We start from the raw sequence: 15,188 nt of genomic DNA on the forward strand, positions 1-15,188 counted from the left end.
TGATCTGCTCTATCCTCCTATTTCTAAACTCACTAGCGCGTGGCACCGGGAGTAATCCAGAGATTACAACCTTAGAGGTCCTGCTTTTTAATCTGCTACCTAGCTCCCTAAATTCTTGTTGCAGGACCTCAATCCCTTTAGTTTGAATGGTTGAGAGCTCTTTATCAGTGCTGACACCACAGCTGTCTGTGTCTTCTGTCTGTGTCTCTGTTACTACAAACTGTCTTACTAACTGCCAGCTCAAAACTGAATTGAAACAATACTTATCCCTTGCAAGCCTTAAAGGCAAACTGCATATTCAAAAAAAAACTACAGGATTATGAGAGTTACGGTCAAGTGAGGAGGGGTTGAAGAGCTTCCCTCTTTCCCCTGTCCTTGTTAGACCACAACAGGTTTAATTCTTTCTTAAAGTGAATGTACTGGCCAATTCAGTAGGTGTTTGATTACTTCCTTGAAATGATCATAACAAGAATCAGACAGTTTTCTTGAGTTAACAAAGAAAGAGGTTTACTTTACTGTACCTAAACCAAACTAAAAAATAATAAACAATGCACCAACTTTCACTCTCACATACACACACTGAAAGGTAGATTGGTTGAGTTAGAGTCCATTAAAATATATACAGTCTGTGCAGTTTGGTGATTTGCCTGGCTTCTAATTGAATTCAGTGGGCTTGAGGCTTCTATTTTGAAGAGGTAGTTGACTGGTTTGGTGAGTCTCTTTAATGTGGATGATTGCCTCCAATGGGTTTTATGATTGTAGACGGAGTATGCAAAGGTGGTCAGTCAATAAACAGGATTTGAAAGCTTTCAAGCTGGAATGGAGAGAGAGAGAGAGACACTTAGGCTCTGCTCGTGTCAGAGTCCAGTTGCTTCTCCTCTACTGTTCTATGTTCTATGCAGAGAAAACACCAGCTTAAAACCACAGATGGAGAGGGGCTTGTCACATGACAGTCACTCAGTCATTCAAACATAGCAGTTAGCAATATTTCTCTGCTTGGTGAAAGAACATGTAATTCCTGTAAAATTCCTGGGTCTTGGTTCTTGTTGGGAAATTAGCAGGCATTTTATGTCTCCCCTCATAGTCCTTTGCAACGTAGGATACAATGTTACAAACTAGGTGACCATCTTAAGCTGAAAGAATGACTTTGCTGGCAGTTTGTCTTTCAAAAAGATATTAAAAAAATATATAACTTCAGCTCTCCAGTCAGTGGATTAAAGAAAATTATCATTCAACAAAGCACATTGGCGTAACAATATGTACCCTTCATCCTAACCCATTCTGAAGAAGGGTCTATGCCTGAAACATCAGAACCCATTTCTGTTTTTTTTTAACAGATGTTGATCAGCTTACTGTATATTTCTAGCCTTTTCTACTTTAGTTTCAACCTCAGAAGAGAAGAATACCAGCTACTATATAAGTATGAATTTTCTACATCTTGGCGTTATCCCTGGGTGAGCATAACAAGTTGATGGTAATTGTAGTTGAATTATGGTCAGTTTTGCATTATATATGCATTCTGTGGAAGCTGCTTTAAGATCATCCAAACTGATTTCATGATGAACTTTTAAATATGCCACAGGAAACTTCCTAACAGTCTGGATCTTATTTGAAATCAGGTTACAGGTGAAATATCAATTTCTACCCACCGCATGACCTAGAGCTTGGACTGAGTTCAACTTCTGCAATCCAGATCAAGCGTGCAACTGCTTTGGACTCTGTTTCTATTTAGAATCTAAATTTTACAGCACCAGAGCAAAGACAAACAATTGTACATACAGTTCACAACTTTGGGATACATTCACCTTTGTACCAATGACAGTTTAGTACATTTCTATTTTCCTTTAACTTTAAATAGGGGGAGAAATGCCATTTTTGTTTTCTGGCTGTTGCAGTCTCCCTAATGACTGGGAATAGGACAGACCAGTACAGTCCAGTGAGTAGTAAAGTGCTCCAGTGCCACACTCATACTTGCTGTGGTGGATCACTGCTGTGTTAAGATTTTAAAAATGCCTTCTTTAGACAGATCTGAGTCTCAATGGAGGCAGCTGCACTGCGTCATGTGATTTACAGCACTCACTCAATCCAATGTAAAGTGGGGGATCAGTTTTTCTCTAGGAAGTTTTATTGGTGGAAGTGAGCCAATGGTTGGCAGATGCTTTCTTTCCAAATCATAGAACCAAAGATGGGTTACAGTACATAAGGAGGCCATTCAGCCCTTCATGTCAATGCTGTCTCTCTGTAAGAGCTACACAGCTAGTTCCACTCCCCTGCCCTTTCCCCATAGCCCTGCAAATTTTTATCTTCAGAAAATTAAATTCCCTTTTGAAAGCCACGATTGAACCCACCTCCATCACACTCTTTAGCAGTGCATTCCAGATCCCAACCACTTGCTGCCCAAAAAAGTTTTCCCTCGTGTCGCCATTGCTTCTTTTGCCAGGCACCTTAATTTTATGTCCTCCAGTTGTCAATCTTTCTGCCAATGTGAAGTTTCTCCCTATCTACACTGTCCAGAAACCTCATGATTTTGAACACCTCTATCAAATCTCCTCTCAACCTTCTGTTCTCTATAATCACCCCAGTTTCACCGATCTATCCTCATAGCTAAAGTCTCTCATCTCTGAAACCATTCTCATAAATCTTTTCTGCACACTCTCCCATGCCTTCACATTCTTCTTAAAGTGCAGTGCCCAGAATTGGATACAAAACATTCAGTTGAGGCTGAACCAATGTTTTATAAAGTTTCATCATAACTTCCTTGCTTTTGTACTGTATGCCTCTATTTATAAAGCCCAGGATCCTGTATGCCTTTGAACTTCTTTTTCAACCTGTCCAGCCACGTTCAATGATTTGTGCACATAAACTCCAGCTCCCTCTGCTTTTACATCCCCTTTAGCACAGTATCCTTTATTTTATATTGCCTTTCCTTGTTCTATCTACCAAAATGTATCACTTAACACTTCTCTGCATTAGATTTCATGTGCCACTTGGCCTCCCATTCCTCCATCCTGTCTATGTTCTCTTGAAGTCTATCACTATCCTCCTCACAGTTCACAAGACTTCCAAGTTTTGTGTCATGTGCAAATTTTGAAATTGTGCCCTGCACATCCAAGTCTAGATCATTAATATAGATCAAGAAAAGGAGTGGTCCTAATACCGACCCCTGAGGAATCCCACTATATACCTTCTTCCATTCCGAAAACAGCCCTTCACCACGACTGTTTTCTGTCACTCAGCCAATCTCATATCCATGCTGTCGCTGTCCCTCTTATTTTGTGGGCTTCAACTTTGCTGACAAGCCTGTTATGTGACATTTTATTAAATTCCTTTTGGAACCCCATGTATACCACATCAACCACATGACCCTCATCAACCCTCTGTTACTTAATTGAAAAAACTCAATCAAATTAGTTAAATACAATTTGCCCTACACTAATGTGTAAATGCGTATAAACTGACAGCAGCATAAAAAGAGTGAAAATAATCAGCACTTTGTTGTTATTAACATTCAGTACTTAAGTATGAAACCTACTAAAGGCTAGCCAGGCAAGTTAGGAGTTTGATTCCTTTAAAAGAAAAAAAAATGATTTAATGTCTGTGAGTTTTGCATATGCTAATTCTTCACCTTGGGTAGGATCATAGGATCATAAGAAATAGGAGCAGGAATAGGCCATTCGGCCCATCCAACCTGCTCCGCCATTCAAACGAACTGTGGCTGATCATCTACCTCCATGCCATATTTCCCCACTATTCCTATATCACTTCATCTCGTTAGCAATCAGAAATCTATTGATTTCTGTCTTGAACATGCTCAATGATTGAGCTTCCATCGCCCTCTTGGGTAGAGAATTCCACAGATTCATCACCCTCTGAGTAAAGAAATTCCTCCTCATCTCAGTCTTAAATGGCCTGCCCCTTATTCTGAGACTCTGTGCCCTTGTTCTAGACTCACCAGCCAGAGGAAACATCCTATCCACATCTACCCTGTCACATCCTGTACGAATGTTGTAAGTTTCAATGAGATCACATCTCATTCTTCAAAACTCCAGAGATACAGGCCCAGTTTCTGCAATCTCTCCTCATAACACATTCCCGCCCTCCCAGGGTCTGGTGAACCTCTGCTGCACTCCCTCTATGGCAGATATATCCTTCCTTAGATAAGGAGACCAAAACTGTACACAATACTCCAGCTGCGGTCTCACCAAGGCTTTATACAATTGAAGTAATACATCTTTACTCCTGTACTCAAATCTCCTTGTAATGAAGGCCAACATACCATTTGCCTTCTTAATTGCATGCTGCACCTGCATACTAGCTTTTAGTGACTCATGAACAAGGACACCCAAGTCTCTTTGGACATCAACACTTCCCAACCTCTCATAATTTAAAAAATACTCTGCCTTTCTGTTTTTTCCACCAAAGTGGATAACTTCACACTTATTCACATAGCCTGTCAAGGAAAGATACTGAGCAGAGGAGGGAAGCCAAAGGATGAAATAACCCAGGCCATTATTAAATTGCTCCTAGCAAAGTGCAGGCTGCCACACACTCTTAGCCAGGATGAGGAAATGATGACGGGGGAGATAAAGTGGGGAAATATTTTCTCAAACGAGGAATGGGTGATTTTATTTGTGATTATAAAACCCATGGTCCATAAACCAATTAATTCTTAGTCCTGTCTAAAGGTTATCCTTTTTTTAAAAAATGAAAATAAGTTAACATTATGCATTCTATTGATTATCACAAACACTAATTTTGTTCCAGTCATGTTATCCACATGTGTTAAAACTAAATGATCCAAATGATTATACATCTAGATCATGTCTTTTCTCAGGTGACCACATTGGATTGGACAAAAGCTGTGAGGAGCTACTCAGTCTATGAAATTATGTGCAAAATCCTTAAGGTATGAGCAAACAGATTTCTTACTATTTGCAGGACTGGACTGAAGTACTCTTTCAACTACCAGCAAACATTATTTTGAACCATATATAAATCTATGAAATTTCAATGAATTGCCTTTGAGTTGTCACTGGTGTTTTAAAGTCCCGGAATGTTACATTATTCATTTTATTTAACGGGCTCAAAAAAGTTTGCATGTTCAGAAATGTATTCATTACTGTTTTTTTTGTTTTGAATTAATTTTTACAATATTCTAATTGATTTTGTTGAGGGTTTATGTTTTTGATATTTAAACTAGAAGTATAGCTTCTGACATTTAGTATTGGTAAAAAATGAAATGTGTTCATAATATTAGCTAAATTTTGTAAGGCAAAGCCCTGAATACAGAGCCTTGCTCAATAGAATTGTGGATCAGAAAACTGATCTCAGCAGTCAGCACATCTCTCGATTTTTCTGAGTGATTAATTTAAAAGAGTTAGTGCCTCTGTTAAGTTAACAAATGAAAGAATTTCATGCAAATGTGTTGAGTGTTTGTACATTAGTATTCAAAAAAAATCTAATTTCAAGGCAATATTCTTTAAAGAATTATTACTAAAATGTTGTTTTGTAAAAGGTGAAGCATGAGCAGGAATTGAAAAGCAGAGTTTGATGTTTATTTAGAGATACAGCACTGAAACAGGCCCTTTGGCCCACCAAGTCTGTGCCGACTATCAACCACCCATTTATACCAATCCTACATTAATCCCATATTCCTGCCACATCCCAACCTTCCCTCAATTCCCCTACCTATACTAGGGGCAATTTACAATGGCCAATTTACCTATTAACCAGCAAGTCTTTGGCGGTGGGAGGAAACTGGAGCGCCCGGCGGAAACCCACGCGGTCACAGGGAGAACTTGCAAATTCCATACAGGCAGCACCCAGAATCGAACCCGTGTTGCTGGAGCTGTGAGGCTGCGGTGCTAACCACTGCACCACTGTGCCGCCCACTTTTTGGCTTTGTTTTTGTGCTGTACTGGAATGCTCTGAAAGAAGGTACGCTGTAGCTTTAAAACAATTTTGTCAGCTGAACTGGGAATTCCTTTGTGTATTGTAGTTATTTTTTTTCCCTTTTAAATTTAGAAATTTGTCCAAACACATCAATTGTGTTAACCATATTATAAAGTAGCAAAATAATTTGTAGAAATGTGTCTTCCTTCATAACTCTAAATGTGTTTGAGAGACAAAGTCAAGTTGCAGTCTCATGGTCATAAGGAATTTACAACCAAAATAGTGTAGGATTAATGATGGGGTGTACTGTTGTGTTGGGGAATTAGAACCAACATGTTATGTTAGGCATAATAGCTAATGAGTGCTGCAAACAGAGGTGGATTATAAATTTAATTCACCAATGCTTTTTCCAAGAAAATATCACTCCTCAACATATATCACCAGGGCCTGACCAGGTGTATCCTAGGATGCTATGGGAAGCAAGGGAGGAGATTTCTGGGGCCCGGGCAGAGATTTTTGTATCATCGTTAGCCACGGGTGAGGTACCGGAAGACTGGAGGATAGCTAATGTTGTGCCTTTATTTATGAAGGGCAGCAGGGATAAGCCAGGGAACTACAGGCTGGTGAGCCTTACATCAGTGGTGGGAAAGTTATTGGAAGGGATTCTGAAAGACAGGATTTATATGCATTTGGGAAGGCATGGTCTGATTAGGGATACTCAGCATGGCTTTGTGCATGGGAAATCATGTCTCATGAATTTGATTGAGTTTTTCGAGGAGGTGACCAAGAGGATTGACGAGGGCAGGGCGATGGATGTTGTCTACATGTACTTTAGCAAGGCGAAGGAGGCTGAGAGGGGACATGATAGAGGGAGGAGGTTTAAAGGGGATCAAAGAGGTAAATTTTTCACACAAAGAATAGTGGGTATCTGGAATGAGCTGCCAGAGGAGGTGGTGGAGGCAGGAACAGTAGCACCATTTAAGAGGCATCTAGACAGGTACTTGAATGAGCAAGGCATAGAGGGATATGGAATTAATGCAGGCAGGTGGGATTAGTATAGATCGGCATTATGGCCTTTCCATTAAAAAAGCTAATTTTCAATGATACAATAGTGAGTTAAAAAAATGTTTCAGCTAATATTTAGCCTGTGGGAAAAGAAATAGGCACACATAATTTTTCATCACAACAATGCTATATGCAAGCAACACACCAAAGTTTTTTGATGCATGGATACCTTTTCAGACAAATTGAATCATCCTTTGGAAGTGAATTTAGAAGAAAGATTTGCCAACACACTTTGTGAATGATTCACTTCTTGCAATATTCGGGTTGTAACTTAAACGTAAACACATTGCGTGTCTCAAATGTTGCATTTACAATATATTCCCTTAATGTGTGTGTTAGGTGAAAATATTAATTGATGTATGTCAGATGATATAACTTCAGGTTTTCATCAGGACAGTGATCTGTGGGACCGGCGAAGACACTGTTTTAGTGTTCAGACAGAAAATGGAGAGGACCTTATCTTCAGTGTGGAATTAGAATATGAACTTATTCTCTGGGAAAAGGCCTTTCAGACAGCAACCTTCTTGGAGGTGGAACGAATACAGGTACTACCAAAGCTAAGCTATCAGGAATAAATAGACATAAACTTTGGGTTCCATTCCGTATATGTTCATTACATTTGTCAGTATCTAAGTCTTGGCATTGTTCATTTCTATAATTTTACCTACACACAAAATATTAGATACACTGAACAATTTCTACTTACTTTTTTGAACAGATAGTTGTGGCTGTGTTGCCAACCTTGGTGATTTCAATCATGATTTAATGATTTTGCATTATCTATTTATTGTGAACATTTCACTTATTTACTTTTCTCCTGGTGAATCAAGGCATTAACTCGACAATGAATAAATCATAAACAATATCATAAGAGTTGCCAACGTTACTGTGGTGTTAAGTTCCCAGGTAATGATGTCACAACTCGTTTGATTTAAATGCGCTAGGTAACAGTGAGGGCTGAGAATCTTTATGAACAAACAAGGACCTTTGATCCAACAAGTGTTTTTTAAAAATCAGATTCTACTTTAAAAAGTTTGCTTACATTTAATCACTGGAATCCCATATACATCCAGCCAACTGAGAGAGGTTCAACATCATCTTATCCAACTGACAAACTGCTTTCGGGCTCTCCACAGTTATCCGTGCCTGCTCAATAAGTGGAAATCATTCTGTTTGTGTTTTGATAAAATGCTAAAAATGGAAAGATAAAGAACATCAGACTACAACAAATAGGGGTAGATCTTTTCTTTTGGTGAAAGTATAAAACAGGTGATAGCGAATCTGCAGCTCGTTTTATTTCCCTCAATTTTTATTTCCTTTGAAGCCAATGACTCCACAGGGTCAAATGGGCAACAAAGCATTGCAACAAAGAACAAATGTTACACAATTAAATGGGAATGGGGGTTGGGGTGGGTGTTTGGGGGGTTGTGGGGGATGGGGAGGCGGTGGTAGGGATTCAACAGTTAAATTGAAATTCCAGTAGAGCTTAACCAAACAATAGTTGAAGAAAACAGCAGCAACTTGAATGGGACTAATAATTAGGCAAAAAGAAACTTAACATAAGGCTTGACTACTTTTACGTTCAAATTAATTCATTTACCCAAATCTAACATTTTCCCTGAAATTAAATGGTCAATTTTAACACCCCATATTTCCCCCAAATACCCAAATATTTCTCCCCCCAATCCCAACCCAACCCCACCCTTTCCCGGACTGATGGGAACCGCCCCCCCCCCCCCCACCCCCCCTTCAAATTTCAACTCCCACCTGCTGCAATGATGTTATTTTGCTGTCTTTGAGTGAGCGGCAGAGTTGGAGCATGCAACTCAGTCCCAGGAGTGAAAACCTCTCGGGCCTCACATTCCACAGGACTGGATAGTTTGCTACCAGCTCCAGTGCCCATCCTGCCGAATCTTGGTCCAAGTTGGGGTTACAATTTCTCTTTTGATTATCTGCTATCTTGTTGCTGCTGGATACTGGAGGATTGCTTGTGCATTAAAGACATATGGGTCCTAAAATTCCCCATCGAGTTTTAATTTGAAAATATTAAATGCATTTGTCTGAAATTCCTCCCTTTGCTATTTTACTAAAGGTGTCAGCCTATTTAAAATAATTGGACAACATTTTAAAGTAACAATTAGGGTAATGCCAAACCAATACATTAAGAGGGTAAAGTTTGTTCATGTAGCTTTGCTTCAATGATATTAATGAGGAACACGGCACAGGTAGCGACCCATGGCACTGCCTGCCCTTGGGGAATCAATGTAAGTTTGCATAGAGCTGCTTGAAACAGCACTATGTGAATTAAATATTTCTAATTATTTCCACACTTGTATTCTACTGCCGAATTTCGAGGCTGTTGTTGATATTAAAGTTCTCTTATTGTTCTCCCACTGCTTAAATGTTTTCTTGTTCCAGTAAATGACTCAAGGGATTACATTGAAAGTTATTTCCATGAGATGTGCCGGAAAGAACAGGGAATACTTTTAAAAAGCTTTTTAAGATAATGCTTTTAAAAAATGTTTCATTCTGATATTTTTTTTTAACATAGTCCAGAGTAAAGGAAAAGCACAATTGTGCAAAACAAAAAATCAGTATCCATTAAATAAAATATGCACCGAAAGTTCCAAATTTGACAGAGATATATATCAGCCAAATAAAAACAAAATACTGCAGATGCTGGAAATCTGAAATAAAAACAGTAATTGCTGGAAATTCACAGCAGGTCTGGCAGCATCTGTGGAGAGAGAAACAAGGTTAACGGACTGGATTTTATTTTGCTGCCACCAGGAGCGGCGGATGGGACGATATGTGCAGGCTGCATGGTGGCTCATTATAATGTGCAGAGTGGTCGCCCCTACCAGTCACATGGTGGGGGCGGCCTTGGCGATGCTGTCAACGGCGCACCTGTTTCTATGTAGGTGCTAGCACCATTTTTAAAGGGCTGCCAGGCCTGCTTTGACAGATATAATTTGACCATGTCACCCCCCTCTAACTACACTACAAATAAATGTTTGGCCCATTGCACCCCCCCCCCACCCCGACCCCAATACCCTGAAATTTCAGAGTTGACCCCTTCTTCCCCCAACTGCACAAAATGCAGAGGTCACCCCTTTCCTCCCCACAATTGCGCAAAGTGCAGAGGTCACTCCTCTCCCCCCACCAACTGCACAAAGTGCGGAGGTTGCCCCTTCCCCTCCCTTCACCCTACACTAATAATGCAGCATTGACACCACCCCCCCCCCCCCACCACTACACTAAAAATGCTCTGATCCCCCCTTCCCCACTGCGGTGGTGCTAGCTTTCCCTGGACGGGAAAGTGAAGGTTCGTGAGTGCCGCCCATAACACTGAAGATCTGGAACCGAAGGTAAGATCACGGGGAATTTGATTTAAATGTATACATAGAGTTTATTGAAATATTTAAAGTTGGGTCCCATTGCCAAGCGGCAGGGGCCCGCCATGGAGCTTCACCACCGCCAGGGAGATCGAACCGGCAATCCCGGCTTCGGGCTCCATGGTTGGCCGCTGCTGGTGCAATCTTCCGACCTACCCGCCCCCCACCCCACCCCCCACCCCCGCCACGGAACCCGACTTTGGGAGCTAAACAAAATTCAGCCCAACGTTTCAGGTCTGTGACCTTTCATCAGAACAGCTACCTAATATACACTTTTGCCCCGTTTTCCTTTCCACAATGGAAAAGAAAATCAGGTGTGGTGTGCAACAAGTGGACATACACCCCTGCTGAATTCAATGTCCTGCCCATATTTTCCTGAAAATGGAAATAAGATCATTAAAGGGCAAGTTTTGTATTTTCTTTCTAAGGTGCAGGTTCGATGAACTGTCAGAACCGTGACAGGGAGGAGGAGGTGGGTAGTGAGCTGTAACAGTGGGATAGAAGCAAGAGGCAGAATTGAAGACGGAAGGCTCAGAGAAGACCCTCATTCACAGGCAACCAGTTGTGCTCAGTGTGAAAAATTATTGTTCACATCTCTGCATTCTTAGCAAGTATATTTCATGGTGGCGGGGATTGAGAAGAGGGTCCGATAGTTCTGATATTGGGTCTCAAGGGTTCATGAAAGGGAATGGCCCTCAGGAAGATGCCATATTCCATTGCCAACAAAGGAAAGACATTAGAGGAAATGGGATCAAGCTTCTCTGAACTTTCTCTGCCCAGCAATGAGGAACAGCATCTGCTGGAGCAGAGGCAGACCCCCGGGCAATGAGGATGAAAGAGTGAGGAAGGAGGGGCAGGAAGGCTCCAGGCTCTCCAGCTTACACAATCTTCTCCATCAATCTGCCAACCCTCACTTCCCATTCTCCTGTGTCTCACAAACAAGAAATTGAAACATACAAGACAGCCTTAGTACAACTACTTCCCCAGTGATCTATTGCTTAACATTTCACTACTTTACATCCGAAATACCCAAGTGAACCACATCATCATCTGTTCCCACCTCAGTCTTTTTATGGTGCCCTTGTTCACTGGAGTGAAGGCGGTGGCGCAGTGGTAATGTCACTAGAATAGTCACCCAGAGCCCCAGGCTAATGCTCTGAAGACATGGGATCGAACCACCATGGCAGAGGGTGAAATTTGAATTCAATTAATCAATCTGGAATTAAAAGCTAGTCTAATGGTGACCATGAAACCATAGTCGATTGTTGTAAAAACCCATCTGCTTCACTAATGTTCTCTAAGGAAGGAAATCTGCCATCCTTACCTAGTCTGGCCTACATGTGATTCCAGTCCCACAGTAATGTGGTTGACTCTTAAATGCCCTCTGAAATGGCCTAGCAGGCCACTCAGTTGTATCAAACCACTACAAAGTCTAAGAAAAGGAATGAAACAGGACAGACCACCTGGTATTGACCTAGGCACCAGAAACGGCAGTGGCAAATCCAGCCCTGTCAATCCTGAAAAGTCCTCCTCACTAACATCTGGGGACTTGTGCCAAAATTAGGACAGCTGTCCCAGAAACTAGTCAAGCAACAGCTTGACAAAGTCATGCTCCTGGTATCATACCTTGCAGACAACGTCTCTGACACCCCCATCACCATCCCCGGGTATGTCCTGTCCCACCGGCAGGACAGACCCAGCAGAGATGGCAGCACAGTGATATACAGTTGGGGGTTGCCCTCGGAGTCCTTAACATCGACTCAAGACCCCATGATGTCTCATGGCATCAGATCAAACATGGGCAAGGAGACCTCTTGCTGATTATCACATATCACCATCCTTTGGCCAATGAATCAGTGCTTCTCCATGTTGAACACCAAATGGAAGAAGCACTGAGGGTAGGAAGGGCACAAAATGTATTCTGGGTGGGGGACTTCAATGTTCATCACCAAGCGTGGCTCCCTAGAACAACTACTGACTGAGCTGACTAAGTCCTAAAGAACATAACTGCAAGACTGGGCCTGCGGCAGGTGATGAGGGAATCAACAAGAGGGAAAAACCTACGTGACCTCATCCTCACCAATCTACCTGTCACAGATGCATCTGTCCATGATGGTATTGGTAGGAGGGACCGCCACACAGTCCTTGTGGAAACAAAGTCCTGTCTTCATACTGAGGGTATCCTCCATCGTGTTGTGTGGCACTACCACTGTGCTAAATGGGATAGATTTCGAACAGATGCAGCAACTCAAAATTGGGCATCCATGAGGCACTGTGGGCCAACAGCAGCAGCAGCATTGTATTCAACCACAATCTGTCACGTCATAGCCCAGCATATCCCCACTCAACCATTACTATCAAGCCAGGGTAACAACCCTGGTTCAATGAAGAGTGCAGGAAGGCATGCCAGGAGCAGCACCAGGCATTCCTAAAAATAAAGTGTCAGCCTGGTGAAGCTACAACCCAGGACTACTTGCATGCCAAACAGTGGAAGCAGCATGAGATAGACAGGGCTAAGTGATCCCACAACCAATGGATCAGATCGAAGGTCTGCAGACCTGCCACATTCAGCCATGAATGGTGGTGGACAATTAAACAACTGACAGGAGGAGGAGGCTCCACAAGTATCTCCATCCTCAATGATGGGGAAGCCCAGCACATCTGTGCAAAAGATAAAGTTGACGCACTTGCATCCATCTTCGCCAGAAGTGCTGACTGGATGATCTATCCTGGCCTCCTCCTGAGGTCTCCAGCATCACATATGCCAGTCTTCAACCAATCCGATTCACTCTACGTGATATTGAGAAAAGGCTGAAGGCACTGGATACTGAAAAGGCTATGGGCCCTGCCAACATTCCGGCAATAGTACCAAAGACTTATACTCTAGAATTAGGGTGGCACAGTGGTGCAGTGGTTAGCACCACAGCCTCACAGCTCCAGCGACCTGGGTTCAGTTCTGGGTACTGCCTGTGTGGAGTTTGCAAGTTCTCCCTGTGAATGTGTGGGTTTCTGCCGGGTGCTCTGGTTTCCTCCCACAGCCAAAGACTTGCAGGTTTATAGGTAAATTAGCCATGGTAAATTGCCCCTAGTGTAGGTAGATGGTAGGAGAATTGAGGGAAGGTGGGGATGTGGTAGGGAATATGGGATTCATGTAGGATTAGAATAAATGGGTGGTTGTTGGTTGGCACAGTCTCGGTGGGCCTGTTTCAGTGCTGTATCTCTCTATGACTCTAATTAGCTGTGCCCCTAGCCAAGCTGTTCCAATACAGCTACAACACTGGCATCTACCTGACAGTGTGGAAAATTGCCCAGGTATGTCCTGTGCACAAAAAGCAGGACAAATCCAACCAGGCCAATTACCGTCCTATCAGTTTACTCTCGATCATCAGCAATGTGATGGAAGGGGTTGTTGACAGTGCTATCAAGCTGCACTTGTTCAGCAATAACCTACTCAGTTTGGGTTCCACCAGGACCACTCAGCTCCAAACCTCATTACAGCCTTGGTCCAACTATGGACCAAGAGGTGAGTTGAGAGTGACTGCCCTTGACATTACGACAGCAATTGACCAAGTATGGCATCAAGGAGCCCTAGCAAAACTGGAGTCAATGGGAATCAGGGAGAAATCTCTCCACTGTTTGGAGTCATACCTAGCACAGAGGAAGATAGTTGTGGTTGTTGGAGATCAATCATCTCAGACCCAGGACATCACTGCAGGCGTCCCTCAGGGTAGCGTCCTAGTCCCAACCATCTTCAGCTGCTTCATCAATGACCTTCCTCCATCATATGGTCAGAATTGCTGATGTTTTCACAATGTTCAGCACCATTCCTGACTCCTCAGATAATGAAGCAGTCCATGTCCAGATGCAGCAAAACCTGGCCAACATCCAGGCTTGGACTGATAAGTGGCAAGTAACAATCGCATCACACTAGTGCCAGGCAATGGCCATCTCAAACAAGAGAGAACCTAACCATCTCCCCTCGACGTTCGATGGCATTACCATTGTTGAATCCCTCAATATTAAAATCATTGACCAGAAACTAAACTAAACCAGCCACATGAATGCTGTGGCTACAAGAGCAGGTCAGAGGCTGGGAATTCTGTAGCAAGTAACTCACCTCCTGCTTCACCAATGCCTGTCCACCATCTACAAGGCACAAGTCAGGATTGTGATGGAATACTCTCCACTTGCCTGGATGGGTGCAGCTCCTATAACATTCAAGAAGCTTGACACCATCCAGGACAAAGCAGCCTGCTTGATTGGCACCCCATCCACCACCTTCAACATTCACTCCCTCCACCACTGACACACAGTGGCAGCAGTGTGTAGCATATACAAAATGCACTGCAGCAATTCACCAAAGCACCTTCCAAACCCACAACCTTTACCACCTAGAAGTACATGGGTGGCAGAAGCATGGGAACACCATTACCTAAAGTTCCCCTGCAAGCCACAGACCATCCTGACTTGGAAATATATTGCCATTCATTCACTGTCACTGGGTCAAAATCTTGGAGCTCTCTTCCAAACAGCACGAAGAACATAGGAACACAGGAGCAGGAGTAGGCCATTCAGCCCATCGAGCCAGCCCCAGCATTCAATATGATCATGGCTGATCTTCCAATTCAATGCCTTTTTCCTACACTATCCTCATATCCCCTTATGTCATTTGTATTTAGAAATCTGTCAATCTCTGCTTTAAACATACTCAATGACTCAGCTTCCACACCCCTCTTGGGTAGAGAATTCCAAAGATTCACAACCCTCGGAGTAAAGAAATTTCTTCTCATCTCTGTCCTAAGTGGCTTCCCCCTTATTTTGAAATTGTGTCCCATG

The 15,188-nt window shown here is 42.5% G+C and overlaps 1 protein-coding gene across 1 annotated transcript in view; it reads left to right on the forward strand.

Moving 5' to 3' along the window:
- sntg1 (syntrophin, gamma 1) overlaps positions 1 to 15,188 on the forward strand; it is a 599,108-nt gene that overhangs the window by 559,121 nt on the left and 24,799 nt on the right. Inside the window, exons 14-15 of the mRNA XM_068032645.1 lie at positions 4,835 to 4,906; positions 7,350 to 7,502. Of these exons, the coding sequence (XP_067888746.1) occupies positions 4,835 to 4,906; positions 7,350 to 7,502 (225 nt within the window). The remainder of the gene's footprint in view (positions 1 to 4,834; positions 4,907 to 7,349; positions 7,503 to 15,188) is intronic.

Source organism: Heterodontus francisci, chromosome 5 (genome assembly GCF_036365525.1).
Source record: "Heterodontus francisci isolate sHetFra1 chromosome 5, sHetFra1.hap1, whole genome shotgun sequence".
NCBI lineage: Eukaryota > Metazoa > Chordata > Chondrichthyes > Heterodontiformes > Heterodontidae > Heterodontus > Heterodontus francisci.